This window comes from Rhopilema esculentum, chromosome 16 (genome assembly GCF_057945365.1).
Source record: "Rhopilema esculentum isolate cy_ngs chromosome 16, ASM5794536v1, whole genome shotgun sequence".
Lineage (NCBI taxonomy): Eukaryota > Metazoa > Cnidaria > Scyphozoa > Rhizostomeae > Rhizostomatidae > Rhopilema > Rhopilema esculentum.
The window spans coordinates 11,421,234-11,442,336 of NC_142830.1; the positions used below are offsets into that span (position 1 = coordinate 11,421,234).

General features: G+C 36.0%; 2 protein-coding genes across 3 annotated transcripts in view; one reads left to right on the plus strand and one right to left on the minus strand.

Annotated features, from left to right (window-relative positions):
• Positions 1–7,267, minus strand: part of LOC135682256 (deleted in lung and esophageal cancer protein 1) — a 46,253-nt gene extending 38,986 nt beyond the window's left edge. Inside the window, exons 1-9 of one of the 2 annotated variants that reach the window (XM_065197063.2) lie at positions 7,148–7,266; positions 5,973–6,262; positions 3,804–3,957; positions 3,295–3,405; positions 2,693–2,886; positions 2,235–2,443; positions 1,706–1,784; positions 1,135–1,222; positions 845–948 (exon numbers count right to left, since the gene is read on the minus strand). In XM_065197063.2, the coding sequence (XP_065053135.2) occupies positions 845–948; positions 1,135–1,222; positions 1,706–1,784; positions 2,235–2,443; positions 2,693–2,886; positions 3,295–3,405; positions 3,804–3,957; positions 5,973–6,200 (1,167 nt within the window). In that variant the 5' untranslated portion in view covers positions 6,201–6,262; positions 7,148–7,266. Of the gene's footprint in view, positions 1–844; positions 949–1,134; positions 1,223–1,705; positions 1,785–2,234; positions 2,444–2,692; positions 2,887–3,294; positions 3,406–3,803; positions 3,958–5,972; positions 6,263–7,147 lie in introns of both variants that reach the window. The other variant, XM_065197064.2, reaches the window with a different exon arrangement.
• Positions 7,268–7,347: 80 nt separating this feature from the next.
• LOC135682257 (vesicle-trafficking protein SEC22a) lies at positions 7,348–13,916 on the plus strand. Its single transcript, XM_065197065.2, has 6 exons — positions 7,348–7,523; positions 9,346–9,509; positions 9,855–10,025; positions 10,532–10,665; positions 11,010–11,069; positions 13,644–13,916. The coding sequence occupies exons 1-6, from the start codon at positions 7,348–7,350 to the stop codon at positions 13,842–13,844; spliced, it is 906 nt and encodes a 301-aa protein (XP_065053137.1). The 3' UTR covers positions 13,845–13,916.
• The last annotated feature ends 7,187 nt before the right edge of the window (positions 13,917–21,103 follow it).

A 21,103-nucleotide genomic window follows, 5' to 3' on the forward strand; every position in this document is an offset into this window, starting at 1 on the left:
TTGATCTGGAAACGAGTAGCAAAATACACTAAAACATAAATGATAGGCCCCCTTGGTTGTAGTTTGCAAAGGTGATCTCAGGAATATTTGGATTTTGATTGGAAGATTTGGGACTGCGTCTTTGAAAAATTGAGATCACTGTTTCATGAACATTTAATAAGGGAAACATCGCACAGTTCAGTAAGAAGACCGTTGCTAGTTCATGCTCATTGACTTGTGCCCTTTATGTACCAGAACAAATCTAAATCTAAGCCACAAGAATCTCGCAGCAACAATGCTAAAAATACAAGGATAAACATTACCTTTTAACTATCGACGAATACCATGCCAAATAAAAATCACAAATGGGCACAAATCACATGACCCACAAGGGTTTAGTTAGATTTAGTCCGTTTGTATATGACATCACATATGATCAAAACAGCACAATACAAAAAGTTTTCAACAAGAATTTCTTTCAAAAATACGTCATCAAATCAAAAAATTAAACTGTTAGGACAAGAATACTTCACAAAACCCGGCTCGTTGAATCGGTTTTCACCAAGCCTTTTATTTATTAACAAGACTTTTAGAAGCCGATACTTTTCAAGTGTATAAATGACCACAGGAAGTAAGGTGAACAAACAGATTTGCTATCTGAGAATACAACAGCTGAGAGATTTTATCCGTGAAATAAACATTTCGACTCTAGAATGCATCTCTTGGAAAGGTACTATTTCTCTGTATGTCTGAATATCTCTGGGTACGAGTTACTTGAAGTTTGCAAGTCGGGTTCCTAAATCTAACTGACGTTATCAGCGAAAGTTTGATTTAAGTCATATTTATATCAATTGTAACCAGTTACCTTCAGGCTATCATCATAGTCTGCTAAAGAGTCCGGTGAAAACTTAATGACATATTGACAGCTCATTCCAGGAGCAACAAGGCCGTCAGAAGTGGGAAACTTTCCTGCAAAATGGGCAAAACGCTATAGATTCAATGGGAGAAATTCATTCACAGAGGGAAAGCAGTTGAAAATACACAATAATGACAAAGCAAACTCTGGCAAGAGGGTAAATTGTATAGATAGAATTTGTAATTCAAAAGTAGGGTTCTTTGTTACTTCATAAAACTTCAACATAATAAAAAGCATACCATGGCTGACAGCAAAATAGGGCGTTGATGGGGGAAGCACTCTGAGCTGACGACTAGAAGATGTGATGTTCTTTAAAGTGAGAACAATCTGGAAAAGAAGATTCATTTAGGAATGAGAAAAGCCATAAAGAAAAATTGACATATTGCCCGAGAAGAGGAAACTTTCAATTTAATGCCAAAGATGGGTCTTGAATCAATGCAAAAAAAATTAGAATTCTGTCTCGTTAGAAATGAAAGACTGTCAACAAACAAATATTTTTATGACAGCATTTAGAAATCCTTAGAAAATCTGATAAAATTTTACTTTACCAAATGTCAACTTTTAGAATCTTTACTACAGGGAAAAAATAGCGTCAGAGATTGCATTTCTTATCACAGAGGATTTAGAAACATTAGGGGTCAGAGAAAGAGAAAAAGATTAACGAAACAGAAAGGCCACATTTTCAATAAAGAGGGTACTCGGTCACAAAACATTCGATAGCCAAGTTTTCATAAGAGCTCTCTAAAAGATTTTATACAGTCGTCTAAGCAATGAAAATATGGCATTGAGTAATTAATGATTTTGCTTTACCTCGTATTCATTACGAGCTTCGTAATCGGTAAACAGAACTGGGCAGGGGCTAGCCTCAAAAATGTCACCCGCCTTGCATCTGTATAAAAAGAAAAAAGAACTCAAAGTAACACGATACAAAGAACATAATGAACATAAATTTAAAAACTATATTCAAGTCCTTATCCCTTTTCATGACTTAAGCTATATTAGCCAGCATTGTTGAAGAAAAAACTAATAAAGAGACATATGCAGTATTTTTACATTTTCGTCATCCATTCGTAATTCATTAATATTGGACAATTGTTCGTCATTTTACGTTGTTATTGACTACTGTTTCTTCTTATTAATATATTTGCAAGATTCAAAGACTTCAGTGAACGGCCTATTTCGTGTTTTCTGTTTTGAACGTACAGAATCAGAAAGCTTTGGGGTGACATCTATAAGACAGCAAGGCATCGACAAAAAACATGTCGGCAGCAAGGCAGCAAATTACATTCTTTTATCAACTTTGCTATTAACGAAAAATAGCTGCAAAACCCATTCTCACATTTTGACAGCCTGTGTTGATTCCCTGTTGGTGATTTTTCTCGTTCCAGTCGATTCTTTCACAGATTTCGGAGGCAAAAACCTGGGATTTTTCAGGTAGTCTGCTTTTTGTTGAAGTTTAGCCAAGTCTTCCCTTTCAACTTGACGTTGCGAAGGCTTCATGAGTTTGCGCCATATATTTTTCTCCTCAATTCGTGCACCATCGTTTTTCTACAATGCCAATAACATTTAACATGTGGAGCATTAAAACCCAAAAAAAATTAATTTAAAATCTAAACAAGAAAATCGATTGATTTACTTAAAATAAAAAGATACTATGGAGATTTTAATTTTGAAATGAATTTGAGGAAGACAACTCCAGTTAGGCCTAGTGAGTGCGATAATGCATCAAATTAATTTTCTGCAGAGGCTGTGAAAACCTTTGGGCACGGAAAAGACCAATTCAAGTTTGCAGATTACCTCGTGAGCGGTTTTAATGCTAGCATCCGGTAAGGAGTGACTGATTTTGAGAATTTCTGCATGATTGCTGGGTTCTTCCGTGGCTCTCTCTAGCTGTCCAGTTTCTTCAGGGAAGTAGTTATCTTCCACAGGAGTCTTTCTGTATCTTTGCATTGAAGATGTTGTTGGCCTTGCGTATTGAGGTGATCCGTCATCTTAACGAAAACATTCATTCATTTCTCTTCGAGAAAGTCTTTTTAACTATGATGCCTTTGACTTTAAAAACATAAGCTTAAAACGCCAGTTAAAAAGCACAGTCATCATAGTGAAAGGTTCACGAGAATCTACAAACTTTTAATAAATTTTTCAATGAAATGTTAAATAGGCCTCCTGAACCGATAAATTTCAAATTAGCATGGAAAAGTTGAAATATAGCAAACAGAAACAGCACCATATATTATCTTCAAGTTCCGTGTGTTATTCTTAAAAAAGTCTGCAATTTATTACCTCTCTGATTTGCAGTGCAATTCTGTAGATTGAATATGCCAATATTGTGATTGAAATGATTGAAACAGATTAAATTTTTAACTTTATTGCATCAATTTTTTCAAGTAGATGCACACCTTTCATGTCGAATTGTAACTTCCTCTCTTCTTCAATGAAATCTTGAGGGACTATCAGATTGAATCGCCTCAACAGGTGAGAATTTAAGTGGTTGTCCAAATGAGATTGTACTGAAAAGCAATAGAGCCTTTTTTAAAAAGAGGTCTAAATCAAACATATATAAACATTGCCTGTTATCTAAAAATCTAATGAGAAATGACATTGCCTGTTATATAAAAACCTGCTGTATGCAGATATACCTTTTACTTCATTAGAAAAACATCAAAAGTTTTAACAACAAAAGAAAGGATAAAATTCCATACAAAAACTGTACAGCTGTACTGGACAAAACTTAGTATGCATGAAACTGAAGTAGAAAACCCCACAAAGCACTAGCATCATTATCTATATCGAGCATTAAAATGCACTTCTTAGCAGATGGCAAAAATTTTGCAAATTAGTGGCATTTCTTTTTAAATCAGGACCAGTTTCACAAATTTTATTAAGATCTATTAAAAATCTAATCTACCAGAAGGCAGCCCCAGCTCTTTAAAAGATGCACATTCATCTGAAGATTTCTTTTCTTGAACTGCCTCATTTTCCCTTGCATTGTTGTAGGCATCTTGCATGTGTTTTTCAATCTTATCAGCATCTTCCATTCTATTTTCCCATTGCTTTTGGATCTACATTGACAAAAACTTAACACACTTAGTATGCCTTTTTCAGAATTTTCAAAAACATATCAAGTTCCGAGAAGTATGTTCCTTCAAGAGATAGTAACCTGAGATCAATAAAGAAATTGAATTCAACAATTCAACTGCAAGTATCCATTCTTGTTTCTTGAATCCAATTAGTCTAGTAAAAAAAGATTCAAAGTGGCTACAATATATTGTTTGGCACATCAATAAAAATGTTTAAAAAGCAAATTTTCAAACCCTTTTCTACATTATCTTGTTAGCAGATAACAAGAAATAGAAGTAAATGTTTCCTTTACTTTGAGATAGAAATATAGATGGGGGAATTATTGCAACAACATGTTAGAAGTCTGCAAACTTATGGCTCTAGCAAGAAATGAAATAAATAAATGAAACCTTTTTACTACAGAAAAATATGATAACAACAACAGGAAGACTTTACTCAGGCGCGCAACCAGGAATTTCAGAGGGCAGGGGTCCAAGACACAAAAAGGGCACTAAGAAAAAACTTTATTCAGTTATAGCCTGCTTTATATTTTCACGTTTAGAAACAGAAGATACGCCAGGGTGCACTTCATGCACGCGGAAGGTCCACCGGGGCATTTGTTTGGATACGCAGAAAATATGAGCTGTTAGCAAACCTGTAAATATTGTACGCCAGACAAAGAAAACTGATCAATAGAGAAATATTGTGGTGCATGAGTCTATATTTCATTCCTTTTCATGTTAACTATCTACATGGCTTCATCCAGTTTCTCCAATCTCAGCGGACTTTCCCTTTCTGTTTGCCATCCAGGGCCGTCGAGAAGTTTTGGAGACCCGAGGGGGAACTGAAAAGACGAGGCCTCTTGCTAACAAAGCGAGCAAAAAAATTGTGACCACGCCCTTACGAATAGCTTAAATTTATTTATTCGTTCAAAACGATTTACTTTTTTAAGTGTATTTTTTACTTCTATAATTAATTCCATGTTAAAATGGAGTTCATTGCTTTATGATGCCCCCTAAACCTCAAGCCCCGAGAGGGGAAATTTACCCCCTCTTGGCGACCCTGCTGTCATCTCCTTTTCCCAGTGCCAGCTCACTTTTGAAAAGCAGCCCGTCATCTTCCATATTCGAAGTCAATTTGCTCTTTAAAATGTGAACGGCCTTGAGAACATTGAATTCTTTGCTTCGCATTACAGATGGGAGGAGGTTGAGCAGGTCCACGACCTTTGAGTTCAGCTGGTTTCTGTCTGCAAGTCGCGACTTCAGCTCAGTTGTAATACTGACAAGGAATGGAACCGTTGAACATCAACTTATTGTGCCGTCTTCACTGTTTGCTAATACCATACCGCGAAAGTTCCTCTACAATCGCTCGTTCCATGCAAAAGTCCTCTATGACCCTGTAAATTTTATGGACCATGGGACAGGCTTGAAAGATGTGTTGGTTTCTTTCTTGTAGCTTTTCTACAAGTAGTCGTAGAGGTTTTGAGTCCCAGAACCATTCTTCTTCAAACCAATGCGTAGCGCATCATAAAACACGCTGTAGAGTTGGGGTTTCAACGTAGGCTCTATTACTTCAACATGATAACGTTCGACCCAACAAATACGTGAAAGTCTGACTGAATCATTTACCTGTATTTTTGCGAGGTCCATTACATCGCCGGAATGTGTCATTTATGACCATTCTTTTTAGCGTAATAACAAAAATATTCAAGCAATTTTCCAAGAAAAAGGGCACTTTCCCCTTTTGAGAAAAAGGGCAGGGGTCTAGACCCCCAGGACCCCCCCTGTAGTTGCACGCCTGTTACTGCTAGACACGATAAAACAATAAAGGTGTTACTGATCGCAATAACGTGTCTATCAACTAAACAAATAGGTGTCCATTGTTCCTATGGTGGGGGTAACTTAAACGTAGAAATGTAAATATAATCATCATAATTCCAACACACCAAAAGACATTTTATCAAATATGGCATTACAAAACCTGATTACAAAAACAAAAATCAATGAAGGTATATCACCTGGTGTAGCTTTTCAACATACTGATCATGATACCCAGTTTTACCACTTTTTGAAGTTGTCAGATTTCTGACTGTATCTTGGTCAATAGCATCTTTGGTGAAATCTTCTCTAAATATTCTTGTGAGTAAGTGTGAAACATCTTGGCATCTTCCAGATGATGGACGCTGAACAAACATTGACTTCTCATGGCCATTTGCAAGAAAACCATTTTGACTAATAGATGTCATGATGGCAGGAAACTCTGTCTTTTATTGGTGATATATTACAATTTTTACATCATTTTTTCTGGCTGAAATGTAAAAATCATAGTGAATAATTTATTTGAAACTTTTGTAGTTAAAAGGATGTGCACCATAAAACTTCTCGTATAAATAATACTAGAGTCTGACTGGAGCAGGAAGGGAGAGACTAGGGGCTACACGCCCAGAAGAGCTTTTACAAAGACATGACATGGGTGTGGGTCATAGCTGACATGGTGGCACAGGAGAGATCTTCCTTCTGTACTGGCTATCAATGGTTATTTCGGTTACGTGATGCACTAATTATGACTTACAAAATTAGTATAAAAAGGGTTTGAAGTTGAAAGTAGATCTGTTTGCAAAACCATTGTTTCTTGTTTGGCCACACAATCTACTAAAGCCCTATTTACATAAATAAATTGTCAAATGAAAATACAACAGTTTTTCTACATTGTTGCTGTAAGGTTTTACTACAATCAATAAGAAAATTACAATGAACATTAAGACAATGCATCTCAGTGATATTTATTAATATGATTTTGGATGATAACCTAACAAGAATTTGAGGCATAGACACGTTGGTTGTTAATAGGAGGAGGTAGTTAAATCACAAGGCTTTCAACTTTTACAATTGAATATCGAATATTCCGTATACTCCACTCCATCATAAAGTCCATGTAAGGCTCACACCAGATATACGCCAATAGAAAATAGGAATAAAATGGGAAATTTTTAGTTAACACCAGATATATCCGGGCTATAGCTACATTAATTTCCACATTGGGGACCCCATTCCAACTATTTTTGAAGTTCCATTGTCTGTTTGTTTCACTCAGACTCTTATCAGCATTTCATCATACATGCTATCAATAGCAATCTAAGTATCTAAAATGAAAAAATTAGATTATTCTAAAGGAGCAAAATGAGCAACTTACGAGAAATATTAGTAAGGAGCAAATTTATTATCCTCTCCCTCTCCGCCATTATCAGCAAGGTTGCTATAGACTCAAAACAACTAGTCTCGTCTTCAGTTCCAGGAAAGAGAGGCTTCATGCTGATTTCATCACAATGGCGACAGTAATGGTGCACACATTCCTGTAATAGATTGACAATTTAAGTTTGAAACGTAAAGAAAATGATTCGTTTTGCCGTCATATATAGAGCGAGAGATGGCTTGGCCTTGTCAGCATCCACCGATCTGGACTCAAGCCTTGATCTGATAGAAAGCAAGAAGCTTTCAAAGTTATTGTCGAAGAAGGCGCGTCAATTTCCAACAAAATGCTTCATGAATGTTGGCAATTTCAATATATTGTAAGGTTTATCGTGTATTAACATTTATTTGCTCATTTTCAGATATTTTAAATTTCCTTCTGACTATATTATACTATTTTATATATTATACCAATATCTCCTCGGATCGGAATTCAGTTCCTATTTTCAGTTCAGGCAGGCTTGAAACTTTTCGCTAACAAAAACTCAACCTACCCACAATTCCAAGGCTGCAGCCTCAATTCTCTTCACTTGAAGAACAAAAAACTCTCACTTGTTACAAACAAACTGCTTAAAGCTGGGCCTAGGGGTTTTGCATTAGGGAAATTCTAGGAAAGTAGCTTCGCACCAAGTCCTTAAAACGTTTCCATTCTCGCAAAACCATTTCATTGTTGAATGCTGCAAAAGCTAAAGGCTCTTAAAAGTGTGGCTAATATGACAATATCATAATTTCCATAGCACCTCTTGTCTGACCAGAACTGGGATCCATTCATCTTATTTTGGAGAACACCTTGTAGTTGTAACCTTCAAACCTCTGCTTCAGTGTCTTTGATGACGCAAGGATTACTTGACCCTTAATCTTCCAGACACTCTCCAAAATACTTCTGTGCTGAAAAGTGCTGAACAGTAACTTCCACGGCAAGGCACTGGCCGTTTTCCTGGTGCTTTCTTGTCCCCTGCTTTGAAAAACATCTCTGCAACTTCTCAATCATATCTCACTTGGAATTGGTACATGTAGCTGTTAAGAAACTCTGCATCTGTCCCTATCACATACAGCTTTTCTTTGAGCCTGTATGAGGCTGTTTACATGAAGTGGGTTAGCTTGCACTTGTAATTTCACGATCTGAAAAGAAATCAAATTGATTTTTGTAATTGTTGTGAAAACTGATGTTCATCATTATGGCACCAAAAACTAAACAAAATATTGTCAATTTTCACAGAAACCAAAAACAAGTTTAAAATAAGATGCCTGTCCATCTGAGTGGGATAGATCATATGGAAACCAGCCTACTTCATGTAAACAGCCCCTTATTTGATCTTGAAATTGCAAGAGATACTTTGATTGGCAACAGCATATCAGCTTCAAAAGGGAGTTCCGTTTTGAAAAGAGGTTTCCGAAGGGGATTGACCAATATCAGCAATGGATGACAAAAAATTGTCAACATCTAAAAGTCGCTTTCTGCAAGAGAAATATTTATCACTGGGTGCACGAATTATCACTCCTCTGGGTGCTCAGGTGTTATCATGCACCCACCACGGAAAGCACTGCCATTGAGAGATTTTTTTTCAAATTCTCAATCTGTAGTTGTAGATCAATATGAATGCATACAATTGAAAACAGATAGATTTTGAACTCTTTTTTTATAATAAAATGATGTGAATGGGGCAAATATTGACGGATCTGATCATGACTTCTTATTAATCTTTTGGATTTCTAAATGTGTGTCATTATCCTTTGTTTGTAAACAGTTGAAATGCTAAAAGTACTTAGTGCTGTTTTATAATGCCATGTCTTTTTTGGGCATTATAAATTTTATTGATAGCAGTCATTACCCACAGGTATAATCAAATATTACTTATTTCATAAAAATGAATATGATAGCTTGTCTATAAGAATAAAGAATGGCAAGATATTTTGCTTTCAAGACTTGAAATCTTTTGGGACAGCTAGAAAGCTTTGAATCACTGTTACAGTTCACCATTAATGAAAGTAAACTAACTCCTTAAAAAGAATCTAGTACGGACAAATTTTATTACTGTATGCTAATATCTCCAGGCAAATCTAAATTGTTTTATAAATCTGTTTGGAGCTCAAGCCACAAACCAGCAAACTGTTTGTATCTAATGGTTGATTTTTTCCCAGCTTTCTTACTGAAAATGATGTGTGTTGTCTGATGATCTGCGAGAAGAGTTATGCAGCTGTTCTTGCATTCAGCTTTCTTGATGACATAAAGAAAGAATTTCTGCAGCAGTACCCAAAGCCAGCAATTGAGCAGACAGTCAGGCCTTACTCTTTTATTGAATTTGGTAAAAACTTGTTCACTTTCATTTATTGTATGCTTAGTTCTATCTTTCTTGCCCTTATGTGGTACTTCAAATCATTTGTAGTATTTGAAATTATGATACATCAAAAATAAAAAGTAGGCTTCAAATGACCACTATGATATGTTTTATAACTTGGTTGATGCAAAAAAAGACCAACTATTTTTCTCTCCTTTTTTCTCAAGCATCCTTTGTTTTCAATAAACAATACTTTTTGTTCCTATTGTTATCAACTAATAATACCCTTCCATATTTCCTTTAGTACGGAATTCTAATAAGAAGGTCCACTTTTTGTGCATCTTTTGAAATATACTTTTTCTTGAACTCTAGATAATTTTATTCAACGAACAAAGCAAAAATATAACAATCCAAGGTCTCTAACTGTGAGAATAGATATAGGAGCACTTACAAAAGAGCTACAAAGTGATCCACCTTACCAAATAACATATGCAGATATTAGCAACAAAAAGACAATTACAAGTAGTCCTGTTTCAATTAAAGGTAGGAGTTGAATTTTAATTTTTTTATTTGTTGCTGAGATTGTTTTCTTAGTCAAACTTATATCTATGTTAATTTTGAAAATACAAGTATATTTGTTATCAGTGACCAAATTATTTAAATTCATGTTATTATTGCAAAATTGAATTTGTTTTACCACTATTGAATGATTTTCCTGGAAAAAGAAATATGTTATCAAATATAGCAAAATTTTCAATAAGACAATAACAAGTCTTAAAGCACCAAGAAATATCTTCTTTCAGAGAACATGGAGTCGTTTTCATAGAAATATAAAAACAGCCTTCATTTTTTGCACTAAATTTGAATAAGTTCGGGAAATTTTGTTTTTACAAGAGACTAGTAGCTTGATGTCTTTCAGCTGACTTGGAATAATTTCTAGGCAATTACTTAGAAAACACAATTTTCAAATGCGTGGCTCATCAAAACAAAGATAAGTTTAAACATTTTTCCATATTTTATCATTATTCTCTTTCTTATTTCATGTCTAGGCTCGGCTCATAAGTTGGCCCCTTTGAGTTGGATTGGTATAGTATCATGTTGTCTTTGTCTGCTCTGTGGTATAATGAACCTCATCAGAGTTATACCTTTTGTAAGTGAGCATGGAAATGAACCACAAGAAGAGGTAATAACCTGTATTTCAAAATAATTGTCACTACGTTAAAGCAATGTCCTTTTTACATTTTTCTACATACAATACTACATACATTTTACCACATACATACATTGCCAAGCTTATACCTCTTCACTGCTTCTAGTTTGTTGCCATTGTAGGTATTCATTGGTTACGTTCAAGTGCTTTTCTAATGTTCCAGGAGCTTTTTGAAGTATTTTCAGCAATTTACAGTTACAATTTTTTGATAATATGTAAACAATTGAAAGAAAGTTACCAAATTCGTGTGGAAATTATGATTTGCCAATCATTCTGCTTAACTTTAATTTGTTTCTTAACAATAACTATTTTTGTAGAGTGGATGGGTGTTAAAGGCAATGTCACTCCTTTTTTCTGGAATTCTTAATGGATGCCAGGTTAGTCAATTTTTGGTGATCTTGAAGGCATAACTTTGACTGTTTATTGATCAGTTTTTTATTATAAATCATCTTTTTATTATAAATCATTTTATTATAGTTTTGATCCTGTTTTGTCTACTTTGAAGTAGGTGGCCAGATTTTTTATATCCCCTGAAGCAATTTGTTTCACCCTGTCTTGCCATTTCTCTCAATTCTGAGCATCTCCGTTCTTCAAATCATTCTTTTTCAATTCTTCCCCACCTTTTCTTTCAAACCCAACATGTTTATCAATTTATCAGTGTTATTTTTGTTCTTCTGTTTCCCCCTGCGTTTCGTTCTCACCATGGCTCTCTCAACCCTTCCCAAAATTGCTCTATCGTTCCCTCTTACCACCACATTCACCACCATATAGCAGAGCTGATCTTACACAGCTTCTATAGATCCTTCCTTTCATCTTCCTCTTCCAAGCAGTAATTCACGGCATTTACTTTTTCCCATCCACACCTTCAACACCACTAAACCTGTCACTCGGGTAACAGAAGCCTAGCACAGTTTCCACCTCTTCCCATAATTCTTCAGTAGGCACTACTTGTTTGTTTTTTAGAGAACTAGAGTCAGCCTTTTCATTTTTGCATATCTCCCACGAGTCACATTGTTGTTTTCATATGTTTTCATTTATAACCTTGTTGTGAATCTGGGTTGTTGATTTAGTCTGCATGCAAAATACAGTCATGTCTCTTTCTCTTCGTTAATGAAAACTACTCAACTCGAAGGATTTTCGAGACACTAAAAAAGGCCAAAGACCTTACAATTAAAAGGCCTTACAATTTTTTATATAACAAAAATAATTTTTAATCGGCATTATATTGCTATTTTGCATTCTATCTTTGCACATTGTTGAGTCCCTCGTTTTATTCATTAAATACACTTGCTGAAAGTATATATTTGTTTGTTGTCCATGAAGCAGCTCTGCTGTCGTGGTCTCTTATTCCATTACAATTTGTTCAGCTTCTGTCATGGCCTGCACGCGCTGGAAAATACATTGAAGTTGTGTCAATCAACAATAGGCAGGAACCACGCCAGACAATGAGCATCCCAATGTAAAATCATAGTCAATAGGAAAACTCAGTCATAGTAAAAACTCATAATGTCATATGATAAACCAAAAGTTGCAAAAGATTCTCTAATTCGCCCGGAGAGGCGGACAGGTTTTCTAGCTGGCCATTCCTTAAAACAAATTGCAATCAAGGCATTCACTTTTCCCATCCACGGGGGTCATATTTGTCCAATTGGGGCCATATTGGTCTAGAAAGTCATATTGGTTTGGGATTTCTACATTACTTAAATTCAATAGAATAGACGTTTTTTCAATTTTCTTTACGATTAATCTTTTTTGTGGTTCTTTGATTTTTGAATGTAATCATTTGAATTCAAGCCATCTTTGTTTTTAGACACAAAAGTGTTTTGATCACTTAATGCCGGTATTTAAAGGTGTTCATCTCGTCTCACTATTTAAGACTCATTGCTAACAATGGGCCTTTTCGAGCGTGGCGACGGTCCAAACAATGGCAGTAGATTTCTAAGGAATAACCAAAATTCATTTCAGACAGTCTAAAAATGCATTATGGGATGCTTGCGTAGCGCAATGGCTCATTGTTAGTTAGCAATGAGTATTTAATAATCTGTAGGGCTAATATCTCAGCCAAAAGATATAGCCCCACAAGCTTCCCAGAAATAATTCCATTGCCAGAACAACTTGAACGTGTCCGGATTCAAGTTTGAACGAAGTATGTTTTACTTCTTCAAAATTAAATTCATTTTATCGTAATTGCTTACCATTGCTTTCATAAGTTTTTTTAGAATTTTTCTACATTACTGGTTTCCCCGAATTTCTTTCTCAAAAATTCTTTCCAAAGTCATTGAGATTCGTTGCTTATATACTGAATAAAGCAGCAGAAAAAAACAACTAGCACTACATACAGAACCGCCACAGTCGCGCTTTATCCACATCTCATATTATAGTTTATTCTTCCTCCGACGCTAACCAGACCCAGATGCGCCAATTTCGTGACCTATTCTTTGATATTCCAGATGCGCCAATATTCTTTGATATTTTTTTTAAATTCAAGAAGTCTAATCGTCTTGTTTGTAGAGAAAAACAAAGTTGACAGTTTTTAGCCTGTGCCTCCATGTTGTATTATTATATTTTTCTTGTTTTGACAAATATGCAAAGGCGTCATTTTCCCGTCTAACCATTGATTGTTTCAAACATTCCCTCTGCCTAAACTTTTGGAAACTGCTGTTTAAATTCATTTTTGAAATTGATGTCCCAGAATACCTCTTTTCTCCTACCCTGGGTACCAGAGCCCCATGGATCCGGGGATAAAGTATTGTGGACAGCTGCAGTGGCAAAGAAAGTTTTCTGTACCGAGACTCTGACACCCAGGTTACTTTCCTTTCTCCAAAACGCTTACAGATAACTTGAACTTGAACAAGTCAGTACATCAGAAAATCGTGAAAATCATCAACAAATTGCATTTTTTAAGCTTCACAGGTTGAATTAGCTATTATACGCTGCTCTCTTTTTTCTAGTGCTATTTACTGATGTATCCGGTGAATTGGAGACAACGACTTAACATCATAGCTTGCATTACCAATATATCAGTCATTCTGCTGCTGAGGGATTTAAGGAACAGTTTTGAACTTTTGTGGCATCTTGCAGTGTCCCTGTTCATCACAATACAGACTTGGCTTCGGCCTGAACAAGGAAAACTTCCTGATTATAATGTTTGACCTACCCCACTTTTTGCAGTGTTTGAAGAATAGATATAGTTTTATTTTGTTGTAATGAATATTAAATGGGGAGCATTGCATTTTTTAATACACTTGGTCAGTCTCTTTGACTGCTGTTCTGAACGCTTAGAACGATAGAGTACTGTGTTCTTGGAGCAGCGTCCATACTCCTTTTTCTTGTTGTCTTTTGCAAAGTGCAGGCTCGTTGAAATTTGTTGACAATTATAACCAATTAAGCCGATGATTAATATATCTAAGAATTTTCTCAAAAATGGTTTGTAATAAAATTATTTCTGAATAACTAGCAGAAAGGAAAAAGACTTAGCACGTCACGATTTATTTATTCCTTGAAACAATTGTTGATGTCTCACGTCTCTGCCTTAATGGGAACATCCTTTTCATCAGAATCTCACTTCAGTGACAAATAAGCATGCTTCCAATTAAAAAGCGGAGTATAAAGGAATTGAAACTCAAGGATAAATCATGGATAATTAATAGAATACTGAAGATGATGAGTATCCGGGACCGAATTCTGCAGAAAATAAAAAAGCAGCATACCCCTGATGACCTCAAGTTGTATAAGAAGTTTAGAAACCGTGTATCCAATGAATTAAAAGAGAGTAAAGCAAGGTATTTTCATAATTATTTTTCTATCAATAGTCAAAATATGAAAAAAATGTGGTCAGGTATCAAGACAATAATTTTTCATGAGTCCTCCACTTCTTCCTCGATCAACAAAATCAAAGATAAAGATGGAAACTTAACGTCATCTTAACCATCTAAAATGTCTAACATTTTTAATAACTTTTATGTCAATGTTGCTCATGGTATAAGAAAGACAATACCGCTAACTCCAAAATCTTCTCTTGAATATTTATCTAACAGAACCTGTAATTCATTTGTCCTTTCTCCAGTTACTTTGTTAGAAGTTAATGATCTAATCAATATTTTAAGTCCTTCCAAATCTGTAGGCCCTAATAGTATACCAATAAAATTGCTTAAAGTTATTGGACACTTTGTTTCACCACTCCTTGCTCTTCTTGTTAATCAGTCCTTCCAGTCTGGAATTTTCCCTGATAAACTCAAAATTGCCAAGGCTATTTCTCTTTTCAAAAAAGGAAATCCTGAGCTCCCTTCAAATTACCGGCCAATTTCTCTTCTATCTATTTTCAGCAAGATACTTGAGAAGCTAATGTAAAGACGACTTAATAGATTCCTTGAAATCCATAATATTCTTTATTTTTTTTACAATTTGGATTTCAAGAAAACCACTCAATTGATCATGCCCTTGTGAGTTTAACAGAAGCTATAAGAAATACACTATAAGGTATTTTCATTGATTTGCAAAAGGCTTTTGATACAATTAATCATAAAATTTTGCTTTCAAAATGGGAACATTATGGTATACGTGGATGTGCCCTTCAGTGGTTTAGATCATATCTATTTGATAGAAAGCAATATGTTTCTGTCAATGAAAGTAACTCTGACTTACCTTCAATTACTTGTGGTGTACCACAAGGTTCTGTACTGGGTCCATTACTTTTCCTTATCTATATCAATGATCTACCCAATGCTTCTAAGAGACTTACTTTTTATCTCTTTGCTGATGCCACAAACATCTACTATGAATCCAAAGATTTATCTGATTTGATGAAGATTGTCAACAAAGAGCTGCAATTACTAAAGAAATGGCTTGATGCAAATAAACTATAATTAAACATTGATAAAACCAACTACATCATCTTTCATTCTTTATCTCTAATGTTCCTTCTGGTCCCGATATCAAATAGGGAAAAGTTCGTCACGTGAGCAATATTTTATGTAAATTGTCGGCTCCTTTGAAAAACTTGAAGATGATGGAAATCTTTTTGAACAGCGATCAAAAGTTTTTTCCTCAAGATGGATTAAAATTCCTCAATATGGATTGAATTTCCACTCAATAAGCAAGTACAAGCGACTTGAATCGGTGACTTACACTATCACATTCTCTCGTTTTCCGCGATCATAGAAAAAATGTGAAGCAAATTGTACCTGATTGTGATAGTGTAATAGGGGCTTTACCTGTGGAACTCAAAAATGCCTCATCAAAAACATTGTTCAAAACAAAACTGAAAAGTTATTTATTGAGCATTGTCGACTGATCAATCTAAATTTGTGCTACTTTGCAGCTTATATACTGAAGATGAAAACTATTTAAACTTGTATGAAATTAACCTGGCTATATATCAGATATTAGAACAGGGGGGGGGGGGGCTCTCTCCTCGACTAGTTTACCTATTGAGAGAGCTCCTCCTTTAAGTAATTCCCCACATGCAATTAATTATTTAGCTCCTCTTTGTATGTTTATTGTATTTAGTTTTCTGTAACATTGTATTAATTTTTTATTTTGTTTTGTAAAATTATGTATTCAATCTATGTAGTTTAGTAATTTGTGTGTACTGTAGAATTTTAAATTGTATGTGGTGAATTTGAATTATATATGAATTATATATATGTTGAAGTTTTAACCCATGTTGAAGTTTAATCCCATGTTGAAGTTTAATCCCACGTTGAAGTTAAATCCCATGTTGAAGTTTCAACCCATGTTGAAGTTTAATCCCATGTTGAAGTTTAATCCCATGTTGAAGTTAAATCCCATGTTGAAGTTTCAACCCATGTTGAAGTTTAATCCCATGTTGTAGTTTAATCCCATGTTGAAGTTTAATCCCATGTTGAAACTTCAGCTCATGTTGAAGACATTTGGTGAGAAATTTAAAAACATCAGCTATGAAGAAGATTGATATGGCACAAACATTTGTATGCATCAATTTTAATGCTCAAGTTAAACTTGAGTATCCTCTGTTTTAATTCATAAACACAGATGCACATTTTTGCAAAACAATGTATCAGAAAACTTCATGTTGTAGCAAGGAGTCAAACATATTTTCGTCGCTGATAAAATCGTTTGCTTTGTTTATCTACTGTACCATGGCAGGAGCAAGTTGTTTTTTAAAAAATCTAATGAAAAAAGTTATTTTCATATCATTTGAATTTTTGAGAAAGTATTATATTGATCGCTAGCAAATCCTAACAACTGGAGGAGGTCACATACACCAATTCAACTTACAGCCTAAATTTGGAAAAATTCTTCAATTTTTTTTACTAAATTTTTGACCCCAGATTCGGATTGAGAACAAAAATTTCAGTCTATTTGGAATTTTGGATTATGTTATTACTTACGATATTGATTTTAATGGCGACATGAAGATAAAAATTTTATGAGGTATTTGACTGTGATTGGCGGCTATGAGGGTAAAGTTTCACCCGGAAAGATTTTAACGGTCAAATCCCTTAGAATTTTTTAAAATTAAGTTCTCCTTAAAATCTAAAATACAAGCATATTCAATGTGAGAAATTGTACCCAGCCTAAAACTATGAGCTTAAAAAAACCAAAATCAAATCTGAGCTTAGAAAAGTCGTGTAGTGAAGTTTGGAGAACTTTCCAAAACGAGGCCGTAAGTTGAATTGGTGTATTGCCTGGATAGACAAACTGTTCTTTTGCTCACGGAGCAAAAAATGTCCGAAGCAAGAGCCAGAGTACATTTTAACGGCTATGTTTTAAACATCTGAAAGATTCGATGACAAATTTCACAAACACTCATGTAGATTTTTATTTGCTTAACTTGCTTATCGAAATGGGATTCTTAAACAGACTTATAAAAAGTAAATTTCCTGAACGCGGGAGGTTAGGTTGGAAAGCAGGAGAAAGGAAGAAGAACTCTCAAATAGGGAGGCTCCCGCCCAAATCAGGAGAATTACAACTTTTGTGAATATAGAATTGTTAATTAAAGCCTTGGCTTATTTAGTTTGTAAACAGGTACCAGCTCACAAAGTAAACTTTTACAATGCAAAAGAACAATGCAATCGTACCATCCATATCAGACAAATGTTCTCTGCTTCTTTCTGAGACGCAAGAGCATTTTTATTTCATTGCATATGACTGTATAAATGGTGTGCATACACTCTTTTTTATAAGAACACACTTTATAAGATTAATGAGGCTCGATTTGCCGAAGGGACAAGGCTAGAACATGTCCAGCTTTAGGTGAGAGATTTAAAAAAAACAATTTGCATTTTGGAATTGGCAAGCACCCAGCTACTGTACCGACATTCTCCTGACAAAAAAACTTTGATGAATTTGTCCATAAACACTAGTAGTCATTGCTTTATTTTCAAACTTTACCTAGTAAAATGTCTTAGAAACTATATACAGCATGTAACTTCTCAAATATTTGCAAAATATCACTCTTGAAATAAAAGCAATTTTAAGAACATTTGAGCCTAAAATTATCAAAAAGTTAAGAACATCGAGGCTCGGCATTATCTGGTTCTTTCAAAAATGGAGTGTGTGCCTCAATTGGATCACTCGGTGGCATTACAATCAAAGACACAGATAAGAAATAACCAAATAGGCCTTTGGTCCGGCTTTTTTTAAATCAAAAATATTTGTATTGAGACTAACTTTCTTGCAAATGTGATTAACTTTCAACCAGAATCGACCGAACTTTGTCAATAGATGTTATTAGGAGCCATAAATTCTATCCTTCGGCCAGGAATCAAGATCGTTTCTCTCAGATCAGAATTTCGTTTCGTATTGACTGTTAAACCATCTCCCCTTAGCTCTCATAGCTTGCCCCCTGCAACGTCAAAGGAGCTGAAATAGTTGGAACATCGGGGAAGGACAAGGTGGCGTGTTCGGGTTCCGAAGACTTGGGCCAAGAATTACTGCAAGTTATTGTGTAACTCAGATGTGCATCAAACTCGATTACCGACTGAATACAATTTACATAACGTCGAATATAACATGAAATTCTGGTTTACATCAATCAATATGTAGATATCAACAAGTACATCAACAGGACATAACATAGCAACCACAAACTGTACAGACACAGCTAGACAACATAGTTACAGGACAGCATTCAAAGTAATATATCTACACATACTGACATGGCACCAAAACCCAGCTAGGGCCAACATTACACCTTCCCCCCTCTACAATTGCCACACTGCTTGCCCCTGCTTTTGGGTACAGGGACAAGTTTGTGCTAATGTGTTACAAAATCCCCAAAGCGAAGGGGAGGGTTTATGGTCTGGCGAAGATGTGGGGGTCTGGCATTACCCCCTGCAACACCTTGTACCTCATGCCCTATTGCCACCTCGGGCTCTACAAACACAATACCCGGGGTCTAGGCACAGAATAGGAAATAGGCAGAAGGGTAACTCTCGTCGGTTCCTTTGTTGTTTTTGAAGCCTGAGTCAACAATAGAATTCCTTAATCCCCCTTTAACCTCAATTTCATTAGAAGAACTTAGCCATGACAAATTATCATTCCTTAATCAGATATAAACCAATTTTGATACATAATTGAATTTGTTCACTATCATGGGGCATTTCGTCTCAGTTGTCTACTTTCATTCTTTTTTAAAATTTCCCCGACATATACATGCTAAGCCTCGTAGAAGTTAACGCACGCGCTAGTTTTTTCAGGCTTGACCTGATAGGCAGGAGTTCCCCTTCTGCCTAATTCCTATTCTGTGGTATAGGCAAACCTAGGTCCAATGGAATAGGGCAGGCCCGGAGCTGATCATGGTGAGCTATGATACGCTTCCCGTGTTTGACTGCAGTACATAGTTCACCCCATTTTGGCTACAAATTTTGTATGGGCCAATGCATTTCTTCCCAAATTTCCATTTCTTGGGACGAGCCAGCCACACTGCTTGCCCCGCTACAAATTGTGTCCAGCTAGAGTGGCCCTGCTCATACTGACTAGCTGCTACTAGGTTTTTCTGTGCTACCTGATTAGCCAATTGGATAGCTTTTCGTAGTGACTGGCTATAGTCTGACTGACTAGAGGGATTCTGCAAGGGTACACCAAGTTCTACTTCAATGGGCATCCTAGCTGGCCTCCCAATACCATCTCATATGGGGACTTGCCTGTTGACTCATGTACGCTGGTATTATATGCAAAAACTGCTTGGTCTAGCCACTTATCCCAGTCTAAGCTATGATCTGAAACAAAGTTAGTAATGATGGTCTGCAATGTGCGATTTTGTCGTTCCACTATTCCGTCGCATTGGGGGTGGTATGTTTAGCTCACCATGATCAGCTCCGGGCCTGCCCTATTCTATTGGACCCAGGTTTGCCTATACACCCATCTGAGGAAACCCCAGGTATTGTGTTTGTAGAGCCCGAGGTGGCAATAGGGCATGAGGTACAAGGTGTTGCAGGGGGTAATGCCAGACCCCCATCTTCGCCAGACCATAAACCCTCCCCTTCGCTTTGGGGATTTTGTAACACATTAGCACAAACTTGTCCCTGCACCCAGCTGATTGTGAAAGAACAGCTTTTAGTACCCCTGGAGGATTATATGAATTTTTGCGCCTTCCATATGGCCTGTCCGATGCCCCTGCTACCTTTTCGCGTGCTATTGGAATTGTTTTGACAGGACTAACTTATGCAGTGTCTGTGTTATTTTGATGATGTCATCATTTTTTTCCAAAAAACATGTCTGAACACTGTAAGCGCTTAACTTCAAATTTAAAACGGTTTCGCCAGCACAACCTGCGAGTTAAGGCTTCAAAATGTTCATTTGGTGCAGACAAAGTTGTTTATTTAGGTCATACTGTTTCACATGAGGGCATTCATAGTTCATACTGACCCAAGGATGATTGAGGTAATTAAGGCTCTATCTGCACCTTCCAATTTGGAAAGTTTGCGCTCATTTTTGGGTCTGGCAGGATATTATCGAAAGTTTATTCCTGATTTTGCCACTGTCTCTGCTCCCCTCACTGCATTAACCAAAAAGGGTGTTAAATTCCTGTGGACTGACCAACAACAGAATGCTTTTCAAACTTTAAAACAACACCTCTGCTCTGCTCCTGTCCTTGCATACCCTGACTTTGATAGGCCATTTTTGCTACAGACTGATGCTTCAGATGTTGGACTTGGGGCCGTGTTAGCACAGTGTGATATAAATGGGCAGGAAACAGTGGCGTAGCGTCTATGTATGCTACGCTTGCGGGGCAAGCGTAAACAAATCTATACAAATTCTAAAATTCTTGCAACACTTCTAACAGTAATAAATAAGTTGTAGTGTTAAAGTCAATGCATAACATTTTCCGCAATAAACGGCTTTTTTTACTGGTCATGAGCACCTGCTAGTCTAATGACTATGTTGCTCCTGCCTCCACGCTACAGTTACAAATCATTTGAACTGG

Coding starts and splice junctions, on each gene's coding strand:
- LOC135682257 (XM_065197065.2), top strand. CDS start 7,348: ATGATTCGTTTTGCCGTCATATATAGAGCGAGAGATGGCTTGGCCTTG. Junction 10,026..10,531: donor TAGTCCTGTTTCAATTAAAG/GTAGGAGTTGAA, acceptor TTTCATGTCTAG/GCTCGGCTCATAAGTTGGCC. Junction 11,070..13,643: donor GAATTCTTAATGGATGCCAG/GTTAGTCAATTT, acceptor TCTTTTTTCTAG/TGCTATTTACTGATGTATCC.